At 44.2% G+C, this 17,800-nt stretch overlaps 1 protein-coding gene across 2 annotated transcripts in view; it reads left to right on the forward strand.

The window, feature by feature from the left end:
- Nucleotides 1–524: 524 nt before the first annotated feature.
- The window catches only part of CDC48B (cell division cycle 48B), a 92,824-nt gene continuing 75,548 nt past the window's right edge, over nucleotides 525–17,800 (forward strand). Inside the window, exons 1-7 of one of the 2 annotated variants that reach the window (XM_087399327.1) lie at nucleotides 525–813; nucleotides 1,381–1,554; nucleotides 1,714–1,758; nucleotides 1,865–1,920; nucleotides 8,058–8,207; nucleotides 8,429–8,530; nucleotides 8,651–8,750. In XM_087399327.1, the coding sequence (XP_087255453.1) occupies nucleotides 1,405–1,554; nucleotides 1,714–1,758; nucleotides 1,865–1,920; nucleotides 8,058–8,207; nucleotides 8,429–8,530; nucleotides 8,651–8,750 (603 nt within the window). In that variant the 5' untranslated portion in view covers nucleotides 525–813; nucleotides 1,381–1,404. The remainder of the gene's footprint in view (nucleotides 814–1,380; nucleotides 1,555–1,713; nucleotides 1,759–1,864; nucleotides 1,921–8,057; nucleotides 8,208–8,428; nucleotides 8,531–8,650; nucleotides 8,751–17,800) is intronic. The other variant, XM_087399326.1, reaches the window with a different exon arrangement.

Here is a 17,800-nt window from a genome sequence, read left to right on the forward strand (position 1 = left end):
CCACCTTGTTCCTAAGAGACCAAATATGCATAATGACTAAACCCCTCACCAGCTGCCATGAACCATACAAGGCATCATTCATTCCATTCTTGTCTCTATGCAACGCTACGCGAAGGCCGCGCTTTTCTTTTCTTTTGTATAGTTTTTTACCTTTCAGTCAATAAAATGTTGTCAACTTTGTCGCAAAAAAAACAAGTTGAATGACTTCTGTCATTTATAAGGCCTGCCCAAAAGGAGTTGGAGCAAGGTTGCAACTTCTTGGCTGCATCACGATAATGTGGGCTTGGAGATCGAGATCGAGATCTAGAGAGAGAGAGAGAGAGAGAGAGAGAGAGAGAGAATGGTGGATCATTAAAAAGAAATACAAAAATAAGTATTTTCGCTTTGGAAGCAGGCCTCGCCTTCACTAAGGCCTCCGGTGGCAGGCCAAAAATAAAACCAACTCATTGAGGACCCCACTACAATTCATAATTCCACTTTGGGACAAACACAGTCATTGAAACAGACTTACAGGCACACACTTCTCACTACTCACATTGGTCTCACCATTCATTAATATACACTGGTCTTTCATACACACGAACATACACAACTCTTTCATAAACCTACACCCATAGCTTGAATGTAATTCATCCTTTTTTTTAAATGCGTGAAATCCATTCACAGAGATAGTCACCTCCCACAGGCTGGCATTTGTTTTTCGTTCAGAGTTTCTTCTTCATGTGTGAAGCAAGGCTTTCGTTAATGGACCCTGCCTTCTACCATGAGCAGCTAGCACGGGTAGCCATCCGAACATAGTCCTCACTTTGCTTAGTAAGTAGTAATCTTCATCTCTCTCACAAACATTTCAGAATAAGATTAAATTGATGGTATGCCTGAGGAGCTGCCTGGCTAGGATAGTTGCGAGTACACGTTCATTAGCAACTACATCCTGGTTGTATGGGAGAGTCTCGCATCGTGCTGTCAACACACAGTTTGATGTAGTAGGTTCTAGCAACAACATTTTCTGGGTTGCTATAGGTTGATAGGCAATATGAGTCAGTTTTGCACCATTGTAATCTTCGTTATGATGGGACGTTCAAGTTGGAAGGTTCTGTCGATACTTTGGGTCAATCCATGGCATGCGTGGCTGTTTTGTATCTAGGGCATTTTTTTGGGAGCTGTAGAATGATTGCTTGTACACAAACGTATGTCCACAAAGAACATTAGTTATCGCAAGGATGTATATGACTCTGCTTGTGTTACACGGTGAAAGCAAGTGCACACACGTTTGTGCCCGATCCCTTCCACATGCTTCATTCTATACTTGGTTTGCATTGCAGTTTTGACCTTTGTGCTTCCATAAGTGAACTTGAAGGTCTGACTCGAGATCATTCTCAGGAATACTCTCTCTGTGTGGCTGAGATGCACAGCAGAGAGCAGTTTGGAGTGGACAATGTGCCTGACAGGGCAGAACAATCCATTGCAGGGTTGAGCAAGCCTCTTCAAGCATTGCGGGAGCTTTTGTTATGGCCTCTTCTTTACTCCAGAGAGGCAGCCGTTCTTGGATTGAAGGTATATATGTGTAATTGCATTTGCCCTTTTCTTCATTTTCTTGATACATGGGTCAATGCATATGATGAACATTTACTGGCTGCTAAACAGACAGGCTGTCGTTTTTAACACCAAAATGAAGATTTTCATGCTGACAATTATTTGTTTGCAATAATGTAGTGGCCAAGAGGGCTTCTTCTGCATGGACCCCCTGGTACTGGCAAAGTACGTTCTTGATCAAAGCTTCCTGTACTATCTTAAATTTAAGAAGTCAAATTCGGATCGTGTAGAGTCACAACCTTATTTTCATGCAATTAAAACTCTGGTGCAGACGAGCCTTGTACATGCTATGGTTCGCGAATGTGGTGCTCATCTTACCAGTTTAAGGTATGGTTGTTTATCATTGAGTTTTGTTTTGGACCTAAATAATGCTTCTGCATGGGAAATGCCCAAATCTGCTTGATTGCAAGGGTTGTTTTGTGGACAAATAGCCAGTATATGTAGCAGAGCAAGACACATCATGGTGATATGGATCATCTAATGATAGCAGCCATACAACTTGCTTCTTAGGAGATGTGGAGTGTAGAACATGATAATAATAATATACAAGGCCAGGGCAAACAAGCTTATGCCTTTTCAAGTTCTTTGTGTGGAGCATCCTTCCTGGTGAGCATTCCCGAAGCCGCTGTTTTGCCAAACAATACATCCGCATTTACTGATTGAGACCAGCATCTTCTGCTTCCTGCCATGATCCGGGTGACACATGTCAACTATTAGAAAATGGTTTTGTTGCTTAAAATCATACTAAAGAGTAGAATCTACCTTGGACAGTAAGCTGTTGAGTGTTGTTCTGTTTCTTTTGCAGAAAGTGAGCTTCTTTGAAGTATGACCAAAATACAAATAGCCAGGATAAACTCTGGTGAAAACCTACAGAAAAGAAACGAAGCTGTTGGAACTAATTCGGAGAGTGCATATGCCACGAAGGCCCTGTGGCAGTATATATGAAAAATAAGCTGTGGTCCCACTCTTTCACGAAAGAAGCTGTTGAGTGGTTTTGTGTTGAATTAAGCTGCTATCAAAAATGCATTCAACAGTATACCCCTCATCCATTGTGGATGAAGTAAGCAAAGGACTTCTGAAGCAAGCCCTGTGTAGACTCCCAAGTCCAGTAATTAGCTGTGTAACTTTGTTGATCGATTCAAGAACTGTGCAAGGATATAGTAGATGGTACTTCAAGAATGTGCTGCTGCCATGCATTCAGTGCAATGGTAGACTTTGGGAATGCTACAGGATAAAGCTGCAGCTAGTGAATGGAATATGATGAACAACAATAATGCATGAATCAATGCTGCATTTGGCAACTATGACCGTGACATCTATCGTCACCTATATTACACTGTGCTTTGTGTAAGCAGCGAAGGGATTCACTGAATGCTGATTTAGGAGTCTGAAGACTACATTTGATGAAGTAGCTTGATTTATTCTAGGCTAGATTCCTTGGTAGTGGAGTCTTGTAGCCAATTGGTGTCATTCTGTTGCCACCCAGATAGATAGGGATGCCAGGATCTACATGCCTTCCAAAAACAGACTTGGAGAGCTAACTATCTGTTATATAAAGTTTGTATCATGACTGAAGCCGTGTAATTTCCTGCTTAGCCTTTGCCCAAGGTCATGGCCTCTTCTATATGTCCATGTTGTTGCCAATAGCTATCTCGTTCCTTTTTTTTGTGGTGTATTCTATTGGGTTGAGTAAGTGTTAAGGGTTGGCCACGTATTGTGTAGGTGGTTCTGCGTGGCACAAGTGCTCAGGAAGTTCGTGGAATGGAGAGATTCGCAGAGCTATGGTTATGGGATCAAAGCAAGATCTATGGAGTGGCAACCTTAGATGGCGGCATCAAGCATCTTAGGTAGAGTTGTGTGATGTAAGAAGTAGTGCTATGCCAAGAGAGGTGAGCATATGAGCCAAGCGTAGAGACATGAAGGCTGTTGATTTGTAACGGAGCAGGGATGAGCTTGTAATTTGCAGTACATCTCTAGTTCCTGTTTCGTCTATCTACATCTTGTTCACGTGCTTTAATTCATCCCACTTTTACATGTTGTAGTATTAATTACACAGTAGTTATTCAGTTGATATGTCCTAATTGGTATTCGAGTGTAGAGGTCTTGAACTTGCTCATATTGTGGAAGCATTAGCAATGGAATCTACAACAGATAGTTTTGCATCTGTAGAAAAATTCACAGACCACAGTTTTCCTTTGTGACAGACCACAGTTTTCCTTTCCGTTGATGAAGTGAGGTCTTTGGTCTGTGGTTGAAGGAAGAGAAAGGAAGCCACCAAATACACAGGGTTCATGAAAAATAACATTATGGAATCAAAGAATGACACAGCTGTTGGCTTGCTGGGACAAAGATGATGGATTCAAAAGTAATGCTGAAGCAAGAATTTTCAGTCAGAAGATGGCAGAGGATAAATATCTTGGAGCACACCTCCATGATATGCAAGTGATAGTGTGGCAGTTGACTGCTTCTGGTTCAAAGGTAGAAGATGAAGATGCAAGGCAAGGCATCTTGACTTTGAAGTTTGTCGGTGCATTGCACAGATTTGGTAAAAATCCTACGCCCAAGTTCTGGAGCTTTAGATTTCAAACAATGGTATGTTTTCCATGTTTCTAACTGAAGAACAAAGGTTGCAGATGGCCGGCAATGCCAGTATAGGTGAGAACAAGCATTCATGGTCAAGGAGTTTGGGTCAGTGAATATAAATGGGTAAAGATCAAACGTTGAGAAAGGCAGAAGCACCTGAAATTGCAAACACTGCAGCAAATTAGGACATCTCGAAGGGAAATGCTTAAAGAAAGCTTATAATTTACAGCTGAAGGCAGCAGAGGGAGCAGTGATGGTGGAGAAGAATGATTCAATTGAGGTGGTGGCAGCATGCATTGTCGAAGCATACACTGATGCTGATGATTATGATTTCTTGTTCTAAGATGCATCTGTATGATGCTGTAATAAGCGCTGCATGCTATATGTTTTTGTTGTTTCCTCTGGTTGTCCTTGATGTTAGTTGTTGAAGTTGTGAGTTGTGATCAATTTTTCAATTTCCTCTAGAAGCAACAGGCCTTTATGTCAATGGGGGCTTGTGAATGGTTTGCAGCGGAAAGAAACAAGCTGGATTTATGGCTGATAGTTGAGATCAGTCTGTGGCTACTCTCAGTTCGAAATGGGTACCTGGGTTGGCAAACCTCGTGTTATGGGTTGGCCCATGTTTGTTAGTGGTTCAAGTGCTTAGGTAGTTCATGGCAAAATCAATGCAGAGATTTGTGGAGCTATGGTTGTGGAGCTGAGGTGAGATCTATGGAGCAGTGAACTAATAAGCCAGTGGCATCCAGCATCTTAGGTAGAGTTGTGTTGTGAGAATATGTAGTCTATTTGCTATGCCACAAGAAGTGAGCCTGTGAGCGAGGTGTAGAGACATGAATTCTGCTGATTTGTAACTGAGCAATAATGCTAGTAGGATGAGCTCGTAATTTGCAGTACATCTCTAGTTCTTGTTTTGTCTATCTACATCTTGTTCATATCTTTAATTCCTCACACTTTTGCATGTTGTAGTGTCAATTATGCAACAGTTCTTCAAATCATGTCTCACAGCTTCTCTGGGAATATTAGGCAACCTGAAAAGGATAATATTTGAGGATCAAATATAAAGAGTGCTGGGTCTGAAGCTTTGTCCCCTGTTCCACCCATTTACCTTTTCAACAATGGAACGGCTCATTGTATTATGAAACTTCTTTAATTTTATTTGCCTGCTTATGAGAGGCCCATGGCCATCCCAAATTCTGTGATTCATGTAATTATGAACATATGTAATTTCTAATTGCAGCTTGCTTGTGTACATTGTTCTATCTGCATGTAAATTTCTGTAATTTACTAGCTTAGGAAATGATTCATTTAAGCTTAGAAATCGCTCTTTTATTTGTTGCGTATTAATATCAGCAAACACAGCACTTTCTTTCTTTTTTTTGCAAAAAAGAGACTTCTATTAAGTAAGAAAGAAACTCGCTAGAGCAAGCTCTGAGCGGAAATACAACATTATGAAATCATGAAGATAAATAAAACCCCCTCAAAGTGAGGTGGAAAACAACCAAGGCTAAGGCTGAAAGTGCCACCTCAACCCTGTAGGAGTCGCAGAGAAGAAAGGAGAATCCTTCCATTCCCTGAAGAAAGAATCCCTCCTAGCTGAGGGTGCACGGGAGTCTCCCTATATACTCATCCATATGGCCATCAAAGTATGTACGGTGTCTGTCCAGATACTAGCCAAAGTGTGCGAGGGATGAACCTGAGTACCCTCCATAGCCTCTGTGCATCTGGCTCTCCAGATATGCCAGGATGCTATGCTCGCTAAAGTCTCCCAAGAAGTATCCACAGAGGCATGTACATCTGTAAAAGGAAGGTGTGGTACCACATCCAACAAACATGACTCAATCTGATGACGTCGAACCAAAATGGCCCGAGAGGAGTCAAGTCTCTCATAGAATACCTGAGGCCCTGTAAGAGAAAGCCAAGCCACTGAGCCCCATGTCATAAAGAATGGGGAGTGAGCAAAGTGACTGAAAATCCTGGCTACCCCCATCCAAATCATCCTCGCCTGTTTGCAATCCCATAAACAATGTTGAATAGTCTCCGAAGCAGAGAGGCAACGAGGGCAAGTAGGGTCGGCTCTGAACCTGGATCTCCAAAGGTTCACTGCAATCCCACCATGGATAGAAAGCCAAAAGAACAGAGTGATCTTTCTATTCCTGTGGGATTTTCAGAGTCTCCTCCAGAAGCACCTCTGTAGATCCGCAGTGATATCAAATGTCTCCCAATGAGGAACTCTGGAAGGTTTCCAACCTCTACTACTGAGCTGAAATCTCTTGGCATTACTGACCGTGTAACGAAAGAAGGGGATGCTCTTCTCTCGATGCCCTGCGTCAATCCACTCCCGCTCTCCAGGGTCCCACTGCAAATACCTAATGGGAACTCTCCCGTAGAGCCAAAGCCTCCAAGACCCGGTGGAGAGTAGCCGGGGGTCTGGGTTGAGGAACCACTCTGAATCTGATCCCTGCACCAAAAGACCTATAACCCTGATAGGTTGAAAAGCAGACTCAAGCAAGATGTCCTCTGTGGATCTAAGCAATCTGCCACCATCCTGCACAGTAAAAACTAAAGCACCCTCCTGTGCATCTCGAAAGGTTAAAACTTGAAGCGGAACACCGCCTCTCGTAAAAGTACCTGCCCAAGTGGAGCAAGTGAGTGGCATATCATCTGTGTCTACCCACTCCTCTGGAAGGGCTGCCTCAATCTGCAAGATCCTCCCTGCACTCCCTTTGAGATGTCGTGTCAACTGAGACCTGGTCTCCTTTGGAAGCATGCGGAAAGCTTTCCAAGATCCCAAAGATGATGCAGGTCCCCTCTCCCACCTGGACCATTGCATGTAGAGTGAGGCACCAAGTGGTCTGCCATGATCATCTAAAATACTGTCATTCCACATGATGGGTTCCCTATCAATCTCTTCATGAGAGGAAGGAGGAATCCTCCGAAGAGTGCTCCTGAAACTGGCCCATGCTTTCAGAATGGCAACCATGAGAGGGGACGAAGGTGATCTGAGGTGTGCTGTGGTGAAGATCCACCTAATACTGCTCATCCAGTCTCCTCCTGAAGAAGGTGTGCATCTGTGTATGTTGCTAATAAGAAAGGCCTTCCACGGTTCCTGCCCTTGCATAAGTCTTCGCACCACCATCTTGCATAGTAAAGCTCTGCACTGTAAATCTGGATCAGCAATATTGAGACCCCCTTCCTGTGTAGGGAGGATGAGGGTCTCCTAAGCCACCCTGGCTAAGGTATCTGCTGTGCCATCAAGCCCACTCCAAAGAAAATTTCTGATCGGTCTTCTGAGCTGAGTGATGCAGTCCCTAGAATAGCACCAGCAAGAACAAACAAACCAGGCCGTAGCCAAGAGGACCTAGTTGACCACCACAACTCTAAAGGCAAGATCCAGCTTGGCTGAGCTGCAAAAAAGGAGCTTCCTCCTGATGCTCTTCAACACGGGAGCAAACTGCTGCACGGAAGAAATATCCAAGCCGACCTGGCAGCCCAAATAACTGACAGGCGCACCCCTCTGAACCCAAGTGAATCCTATGTCAAGCCCCCAAACTGGAGTGTCCTCATCACTGATCCAAAAGCCATTGGATTGATCACGCTTTCTTGATTGATGCTTTTGCAAAGTTACAGTCACTTTAATGTTCTTGGAAGCACGCAGTGAGAGTGCAATGTGGGAATGTGTACAAGCTAGCTCGTACATTTCTTCTCCTAGAGGTTAGACTTAGTGTTGGAGGCTCTTTCTTGGGAAGGGTAAATATTTAGCTGCATGTATGGCTCTTCGTTGCTTATGTTCTTTGGCCAATTGCCTTGCTGTTGGAGGAAAACTAGAATGAAGGTGCCTTTTGTTGCGTGCTCTTGAATTGTGTGGGATGTATGTTGTGCAGTGCAGGCTCAGTACACAGGGCTTATGCTGGGGAGAGTGAGAGGCTTTTGCGTGAAGCTTTTGCAGAATCATCATCCCAGGCTCTATCTGGAAAGCCAGCTGTAATCTTCATTGATGAGATTGATGCGTTGTGTCCACATCGGGACTCAAGGTACTACACAACTAGTGACCCATGCAGCTTTAGGATGTCATTTGAATGCTTCCATACACATTAAGATTTTCAGGATCTTGTTAATGTAGTCGCTAGGAAACTGAAAGGTCCGAGTTTCATATGTAATATTTTGGCTGAAAAGAAGGCTGGGACTAGTATGCAATAGAAACTTTCTTCATTGAAAACGTCTGTGTTCGCTATTTTATTCTGTTTGCTTTCAGGCACCAGCATGAGTCAAGGTTGGTGGCACAACTTCTTACATTGATGGATGACAAGAAGTATTCTAATGAGGCACGCATGGTTGTAGTAGCAGCAACGAACAGGTTGATACCAAACTTAATGAAGTACAGTCAAACTATATTAGTAAATTTCAAATGGTCAACTTTTGTTATGTAATGATACCATCTGCAGTGCATGTGGTTTTTCATACATGGTTCTTGCAGGATTAATGCCATTGATCCAGCACTTCGCAGACCTGGGCGGTTTGACAGAGAAATAGAGATTACAGCACCTAATGCTGAAGAGCGCTTTGAGATTCTAGAGGTGAAATATTCTATGTGAGTTTGGAAGATGCTTTAGCTTTCAATGAGGTGAACATTGGAAATATTGAGCATCCAGAAAGTTTCAACTGGAATCGTCTTTAGGATGTCGAATTTCAATGTGGTTTGAGGTCATATATTGCTTTATGTCAATCTCAAGTATCTGCTTGTCTGTGTTGTCGTCGTTTGTGTTGAACAAATAGCATAATGTAAGGAGATCCATGGGATCATTTGAGGCAGCCTATGGCAGATGTACATTCAGCGGACTTGGGTATCTCTAGTGCAGCCACATGCCACCAAGATGGCATTCTAGAGACTCTTTTCTTCACACCACTGAGATGACTTCATCCGAATGCTGGGATACCAAAAGATCCACCAACTATCAGTCTGTACAGGTCTCTGTAAGGGTAGCTACTAAGCTATGACCAGCTTTGGATATCATTTGACCGATTTCTCATCGAGCAGGGCAAGAGGCTGAGCCCACATGATGCATTAGCTGAGATCATGCTTGAGGTGGAGACATAGGAGCACCTATTGTTGAGATGCCCTAGATACAATGAGATCCGCGGCAAATATTAATGTCCTTTTGAGTAGGTTGCAGGATGGGAGTCGAGTCATTGACTACTTGGACCAACTCAGAGGTCTAGAAAACCAATGCACCAACATCCTCGAACTCATATGCCAGGCCTGATAAGTAGACCCTATCAATGTCAATACATGGCTCCCACAATATATCCCCCTCTTGACTCTAGGGACTAACTAGGAACATGGAACCACATACTATAAATAAATACATCATTTTTTGAGGACTAGCAAAGGAAGAGGACCTTTATTGACTCTTCAAACATTCATTTTAGAGGGACTACTCAAGACAGAGAACCTTCATTACATAAGAGAAAATGAGAATACATATGGATTGTCATCCTCAATGAGGGTGACATGGGCAGTGAGTACGTGGTCGAGGTCTAGAATCTCCTCTGGTGTATCAATAGAAACTAGATTAGCATGGTGTTGTTCTTGTTTTTTCTCCTTCTTCTTGAAGCAATATGCTTCACTATGACCCTTCCGTTTGCAATATCTGTGTATGATATTCTTATTGGCTTGCCATTTGCTTGTGGAAATAAGAGCCTCTTTAATGCCGAGTGTAGGAGTAGATTCCTTTTCCTTGTTCCGACAGTATTTCTCAATAAGAAGAGCAACCAAATCATCAAATGTGGTAGCTGCAAGTCATAGGACCTCAATGTTGTGCTCAAAACGAGAAATACCTTGCATACTTTTGATCGGTGCTAGATCTCCTTAGCCTTGGATTTGAAGTTGACGTGATGAATGAGAGAATCTGCCAAGCATAGCCCAATAAGAGCAATAGCTTTGTCATTCTGCTGCTTCTAAAGTTTGAGGAGTTGTTGATCCGTTGGAGTGGCATCAGTTGCAATGATGTCCCATACTCCTTCCTTCATGAGAAGCAAATGCAGCTTCGTCTGCCAAGTAGGAAAGCCTTGGCCCTTGAACTTCTCCAACGAGCAGAGAGGTGGAGTATAGAGATGTCATCATGAGAGAGATGGAGCAGCAATTTGTGGGCAAAATGAGGGCAGCTCAGCTCACTAGCTCATGTAGAATGGGAAAGGCAAAAAATATCAGCAATGGCACGCATCCCGAGGGCACAAGAGGGCTGGTACGGACAGGAGCAGTCGCGGCAGGTGCAGCAGTAGTGGGCCAACAGTACGGACATGTTGGAACAGTCCATACGGTTCGAGGCAGTCCGTATGGACTGTACGGCCTGTTTGCAAGTCGATGAAGCAGTTGGTGGCGAGGCAAAAGAAGCGGCTGTTGGCGAGGCATTTCGCGCTGAAGAAGGGGTAGTTGATGGCGAGGTAGATCAGCTGCAAATTAGCTCCAACGGCTCCGAAGGTGAGGCTAAGGAAAGCAAGATGGGAAGAAAGAAGTGGAAGGGATCTCTATCTTGGAGGAGAGGGGAGCTTCCATTTGCAGGCTTCTCTCATTTTCTAGGTAGAGCAAGGAGAAAGGGAGGCTCTGATACCACATGAAGGGACATGGTGGAGAAAAGAGAGAGAGAATAGGCTAGGAAGAGAGATAATGATACCCAAAGAAAGGCATAATGAAATGGAAATGAAATGACTAAATAATGAACAAATGAAAGTACTCACATGTAGACCAAAGAGCTTGTAGCTTGATACTTGATTGATTTGACACTAGACAAGTATAGCTCTTATATAGAGCACACACACACATATGAACACCAATGCATATGGGATAACTCCCAATGTGACATGTGGCATCCATAGGACACACTAGATTAGAACTCACACTAGAACTCACTAGAACACACCAAACTGACTTAACTTGGCTTCATGTTCTAACATTTAGTTTGCTTAGTCTGACTATCCGATCTTGGATGATATGAAGACTCATACTCAAGGTTGTTTCTAATTTTGAAACATTGATTGCCAAATGATGCACTAAATTTTGTCTCTCTATCAATGGCTTTATCCCTTGGCAACATCCATAGAGTTTGAACAACTCTTCCTCTAGCACTTGTGTCAATTTTAAGCTCTTAGCATTTGACCGGGTAGGAATAAATTGTGCAAATTGGTGAGTCTATCTAGTACCCCCCAAATTGCATCATGTCCTTTTGCATTTAGGTAATCCAATGACAAAGTCCATCGAGATGCTTTCCCATTTATCATCAGGAATCTCTAATGGCAGTAGCATTCCTCCAACTTTATGGCGCTCTGTCTATTAAGCTTGCAAGGTGGTATCTCTGGACATAGTCCTTTACATAAAACTTCATTTCTGGCCAACAAAACTTAAAAGTGCCTTTTGACCAAAGTCTAAATTTCTGTGTGTTCTGTGATACACAAATTGTTCCCAACCTTATTAGTAATCCTTTCCTGATGGCATATATGCTCCTCATCACGTAGCAATGCATTTTCAAGTTCTAAATTGTTACACATTCCTTGCTAATCAGCTTCACTGTATCGACCCCAGACCGGGCAAGAAGGAACATACCTAGTGGAGACTCTTGCTTTGGGAGGACCGTCCTTTGAGGGAGCTGCAATGGATCCAAGCAAGTCATTTTTGCCATCTAGGATAGGGCAATCTAAGAGGACGAAGCAAATCCATTCTTCCCCTACACCACCCATATTGGAAGATGTTCGAAGTTGGCTGCCTCCCCTTCGACCCCGTCCCTTGAGAGACATTGGCTAGAGCGGCACGTGCCACATGAGGTTCTTAGCAAGTTTTGGTCATGCTTGTGCACTAGACCTGCCAAGGAAGATCTCTTATTCTTTTAGTTGGTGGCATGGAGGCCTCTCAGTTTGCCCATAGGTGGAGCAGATGAGGATAGTGTTGTCATTGCTCAACACGTGATGAGATGATCACACATTTACCTGTGGAGCTGCCCTGCAGCCCAAGGGATTTGGCTATGCTCTCTTAGGACTGTTGTGAGAAGGTGACAGATTCGACAAGTTTTCATGTTTGGTATGGTAGCCTGGCTGACAGGAGGGCCACACATTGCATGATTTCCTTAGCTGACATGGTGGATAGGGAGAGAGTCACAAGCCATGACATTCCGGATTTGTGCCACCCTCTCACCAGAAACTTGCGTTCTTGCCAAAGAAGAACATCTAGTAGATATTTTCCAGGATCACCGCCTAGAACATTTGGGTTGTGTATTGTATGGGGGGGCAGCAAATTCGCCTGGTTCTCCCCTCTATTACATTTTTGGCATTGAAGCACCGATGAGTCCTAATGACCAAGTGTTACGCTCAAGTCGAGGTAACATGACCTCGGAAGGGTCAGTCGACATTTCTTTTAAAGGATCAATGTTTGTATTATATTTGTTTGGGCTTCATGTAAATGATTAAGAAAGAAATAAAGGTCAAGGTCCTTGGTGAGGGTGACCGGGTGACATGGCACTAGACTAGGTGGATCTAAGGCTAAGGGACCTAAATGCATGAAATGTGCCTAGGGGCAAATGGTTTCAATGACATCCCAAGAGAGGGGTAAATGATGCATTAAGGAGGGACCCTAGAAAGAAGATATGTGGCATACTAGATCCATCTAGGGAATTTTGGGGCTTGGTGGAATTTAGTAGGCAGGAACTTCACGTAACAGTGAGATTTTTGCTGAGAGCCTGCTACCACCAAGGTTGGCTGGGAGGAAAATCGAGGTGCCTGTGCCCGTGAATCGTGAATCAGTTAGGAGTAAACAGATTAAGTCGTTTCATTTGGTATCAGAGAGGCAGGTGATTGGAAAAGGGGGATCACGAGAGGTTTTGGGCTGGCCAGGCGCATGCTTAAGCTCACGGGCTGTTTGCGTTATTAGGTTCGCATTATCTGAAGTGGTTCGTCAACCTTGGAGTTGCGGGTGAAAGAATGGCAGGATTGCGTACAATCGCAGGTTTCCTTCAGGACTCCTTGGTATCGCGGCAAGGGACTAGCTGTTGTAATCTGGTGGTGTCGTATACTTCGTCGATGATTTGAAGGTGTGAAAGATGAACAGCGTACGACGAGAGCCACTTACGTGATAGTGCAGACAGATTCGGTATTCAATTACCAGTGTGTCCAGACTGAAGGAAGTGGTAACTGGGCATGGTCCCTTAACGATTCTCAAAGTGAAGCCTCAACTACGAGCTGGCAGGATACGTCTGCAAGCTCCACCCACAGCAGCCTTATCAGTTAGCGACAGGAATCGAGTGAAGGATTTTGCGCTGTACCTATATGATACACTAAAACGCGACGCGAAAGATCTACAGACACAAGGTCTATTAAAAAGGGCGTCGTGATTACCTGGTGGAGATATTCATTTAGTTTCAGGCTACCATATCTTGACGCGATCGAACCAAGTGTTGGTTTAATGGTTTAACGAAACCATTAAGAGATGGATAGAAGACCAAATGCTGGTAAGTCTGTCTGCTGATTTCGTAAAGCATACGCTGTGGTACAAATGGGGCCCAAGAATCGCTTACCACGATGCGAAGGGAACATGCAGCAAGAATTATAACCAGGGAGCTCTCTTTGCCTTCTAAGCTTTGTTGGAGCATATGCTTGTTTATTTACCTCCGTGTGTGAGTCAACTTAGATTGCAGGAGTTTCCCTAGTATAGGGAAAAGCGGGTTTGGTTACAGTGTGATATATGCCTGGTTAGCTATAAATTTGGAAGTTGGACTTGTGATTTGTAATTATAGTTTCAAGCGGTGTTATAAAATTTATTTAAAAAAAAAAAAACACCCATTGACCTAAATGGAAGTAGAAGAAGCAGCTTCTAGGATGGATCTCGTAGAGTCGGGAGTCCTACCGACCCTGCAAGTGTCGCGCCCAACAGGTCATACACTGTCTGGCAGAATTGCAATGTTAGAGGATGCCTTGCAACATATTTTAGCGCAGCAGTTACAAACAAATGTAGGGCAGTTTGAGCTCAGGAAAATGGTGCATAGTATGTCTGCTAGACCATCTCGTGAGAAGAAAGGTAAATCTCCGATGGAACCAGAGTCCAGTGTTCGTACGATCGAGCCTAGGAGGGCTAAGGTGCCTAATATTGCCAATTATAGGCCAGAAAAGTATTCTGGTCGGATGTCTGACCGTAGTTCCGACATCATTGCCACCTGGTTACACAAATGGGACGAGGCCTTCGCCATTTATGAAATCAGAAATGATATGAAGAAAATCCGCGAGGCCATTCATATGTTTAATGAGGCAGCGGATAGGTGGTGGATAAAACAACAGAAAGATGGAGTAGTATCCACTACTTGGGAGGGGTTTAAAAAGGAATTTAGAAAACACTTCTTACCTCTTGATGAAGCATCCCGAGCTTGGGATCAGTATCGAAACCTTCGTTAGAGAAATTTATCAGTGGCAGAATACACTGATAAGTTTAGAGAAAGTGTAATGAAGGTTGATGAACCCCTACCTCAGTCAATCCAAGTGAAAGATTTTATCTTTGGATTGAATGATCGAATTAAGATGGAAGTTCGGGCTAAGTATGCGAACACGCTAGATGAAGCCATTGCCATAGCCTTGAACTATGAGGATGCAAAAGGGAACAGACCAAGTGGGTTTGTGCAAGTTGGGACTCAGTATGGGTACCCGAAGAAAACTGGGTTTAAGAAGAAGTGGATTAGCAAAAGGAGTGCCTCACAGCCTAGGGGTCAAGCCAAGCAAGCGAAACCAGTTGAGACTCCAAAATCAAGTACCACCATTGGAATGAAAAGAAAAGTAACACCAATGGCAGCCCGGGCTTGGTCGAAGTCTTCTTTGAATCCAGAGCAAAGGGAAAAAGCGAGAAGAGAAGGCTTGTGTTTTGGATGCCTTCAGTCTCATCAGTGGAAAGATTGTCCACGAAAATTCTAAGATGATACCAAGAGGAAGAGAAAATTGGAAATTGGGAGAAGAAGCGTGAATAAAACACACGAAGACAGGATATGGGGTAGCAGGAGAGGTGTGATAGGTGCGAGAAGAAAGACTTGAAGCATAGAAGAGTTTGTAGGTGATGCAAAACAGAATGTTCATAGTGGGAAGCAAGAAGCCTTCCACCCCCTCCAATGCACAGCCTTCCTCTTCAAAGACAAGCCAATATGCCCAGAGGTCTGGTTCGGGAAAATAACAAAAAGGGCCCAGATCATGAAGCACCTTGTGCAACACACAAAGAAATGCTTCGGTTCCTCCTTTCAGAAGAAATCATGTCGAGATAGGCGAATCTTCTGGCTCCCACTACTTAATCCCTCTCTCTATACCCTGATTCTTTTCAGCAGAAAGACTCCTTCGGAAGTAGATTGTAGGGTTACCAATACCTCTATACACAATCTTTCCCAATACAAGCTGTCTTTTGTAGAAAGGAAACTCTTAGGCTTAGGTCTAAACTACATCCCTCCGCCTAAACCTTGCCCTCCATCTAGCATTTTCACTGAGTATGAACTCTTTGCTAGACAGATGCATCTCAGGTGGAAGGATCGTTGGATGGCTGAGATGGTGGTCTCAGAATGCGACGTGGAAATGGAGAGAAGTCCCAGGGTAGAACAAACGCAGATTCAGCTAGCGGGATCTTCTCAAAGATCAGTACCTTTTTTGTTATGTGTGTCTGTTGCTAAGTTAGTAACTAGTGCACCTGATAATATCCTGTCAAAGCCCGCAGCAACGGGGTATACAACCTTTAATGATACGGAGTTAATTAAGATGAAAGGACAAGTAGCTAATCATGAGGTTATTCCATCTGACTATGCATATACAGTCAGGATGGCAGACCGAAGTTTAGCTGAAGTATGGGACCGAAGGGTTACCCAATTGGAGCTTTGAATTCAGGCCTATGCTGAGAAGCTTGATTTTGAAATGACTAAGCTTGCTCATGTAGACATAGCCCTAGGTAAGGCTTGGCATTCTAGAAAGAATCCAGCCATAGATTTTTTTTTTTTTCCATGAAAAAGACTTCTATTAAGTAAGAACAAAAACCCGCGAGAGCAAGCTCAAAGCGGAATACATCATGAAATCATGAGGATAATAAAAAACCCCCTCAGAGTGAGGTGGAAAGAAACCAAGGCTGAGGCTGAAAGTGCCATCTCAACCCTGTAGTAGATTCAGAGAAGAAAGGAGAATCCTTCCATTCCCTGAAGAAAGAAGCCCTCCTAGCTGAGGCTGCACGGGAGTCCCCCTGCATACCCGTCCATACGGCCATCAGAGTGTGTACGATGTCTGTCCAGATACTAGCCAATGTGTGCGAGGGATGAACCTGAGTACCCTCCATAGCCTCTGTGCATCTGGATCTCCAGATATGCCAGGCTGCTATGCTCGCTATAATCTCCCAAGAAGTATCCACAGAGGCATGTACAGCTGTAAAAGGACGGTGTGTAACCACATCCAACGAGCAGAGCTCAACCCGATGATGTCGAACTGAAATGGCCCGGGAGGAGTCAAGTCCCTCATAGAAAACCTGAGGTCCTGTAAGAGAAAGCCAAGCCACCGAGCCCCAAGTCATAAAGAGTGGGGAATGGGCAAAGTGACTGAAGATCCTGGCTATCCCCATCCAAATCAATCTCGCCTGTCTGCAATCCCATAAGCAATGCTGAATAGACTCCGAAGCAGAAAGGCAACGAGGGCAAGTAGGGTCGGCTCCGAATCTGGACCTCCAAAGGTTCACTGCAATCCCTCCATGAATAGAAAGCCAAAAGAAGATAGTGATCTTTCTATTCCTGTGGGATTTCCAGAGCCTCCTCCAGAAGTACCTCTGCTGATCCGCAGTAATACCAAAAGTCTCCCAATGAGGAACTCTGGAGGGTCTCCAACCTCTACTACTGAGCTGAAATCTCCTGGCATTACTGACCGTGTAACGAAAGAAGGGGATGGTCTTCTCTCGATGCCCCGCGTCAATCCACTCCCACTCTCCGGGGTCCCACTGTAAATACCTGATGGGAACTCCTCCATAGAGCCAAAGTCTCCAAGACCCGGTGGAGAGTAACTGGGGGTCAGGGTCTAAGAACCACTCTGAATCTGATCCCTGCATCAAAAGGCCTACGACCCTGATAGGCTGAAAAGCAGACTCAAGCAATATATCATCTGTAGATCTGAGCAATCTGCCACCATCCTGGACACTGAAAACCAAAGCATCCTCCTGTGCACCTCGGAAGGCTAAGACCTGAAGTGGAACCCCGCCTCTCGAGAAAGTACCTGCCCAAGTGGAGGTAGTGAGAGGCATATCATCTGTGTCTATCCAAGCCTCTGGAAGGGCTGACTCAATCTGCAAGATCCTCCCTGCACTCCCTCTGAGATGTCCTATCAACCCTGACTTGGTTTCCTCTGGAAGCCTACGGAAGGCTTTCCAAGATCCCAAAGAAGAAGCAGGTCCCCTCTCCCACCTGGCCCACTGCATGTAGAGTGAGGCACCCAGTGGTCTGCCACGATCATCTAAAATACTGTCGTTCCACATGATGGGCTGCCTATCAATCTCAATCCAGCCATAGATTGGAAAAAGCACATTTATCAATTCGAGATGAATGATGTGTTGTATGTCTTACGAGGTGAAAAGGATATACCTCAAGGACCGTTG

The sequence above is a fragment of the Dipteris shenzhenensis genome, chromosome 28 (genome assembly GCF_047967505.1).
Source record: "Dipteris shenzhenensis isolate YYH24624 ecotype China chromosome 28, Dip_SZ_1.0, whole genome shotgun sequence".
Lineage (NCBI taxonomy): Eukaryota > Viridiplantae > Streptophyta > Polypodiopsida > Gleicheniales > Dipteridaceae > Dipteris > Dipteris shenzhenensis.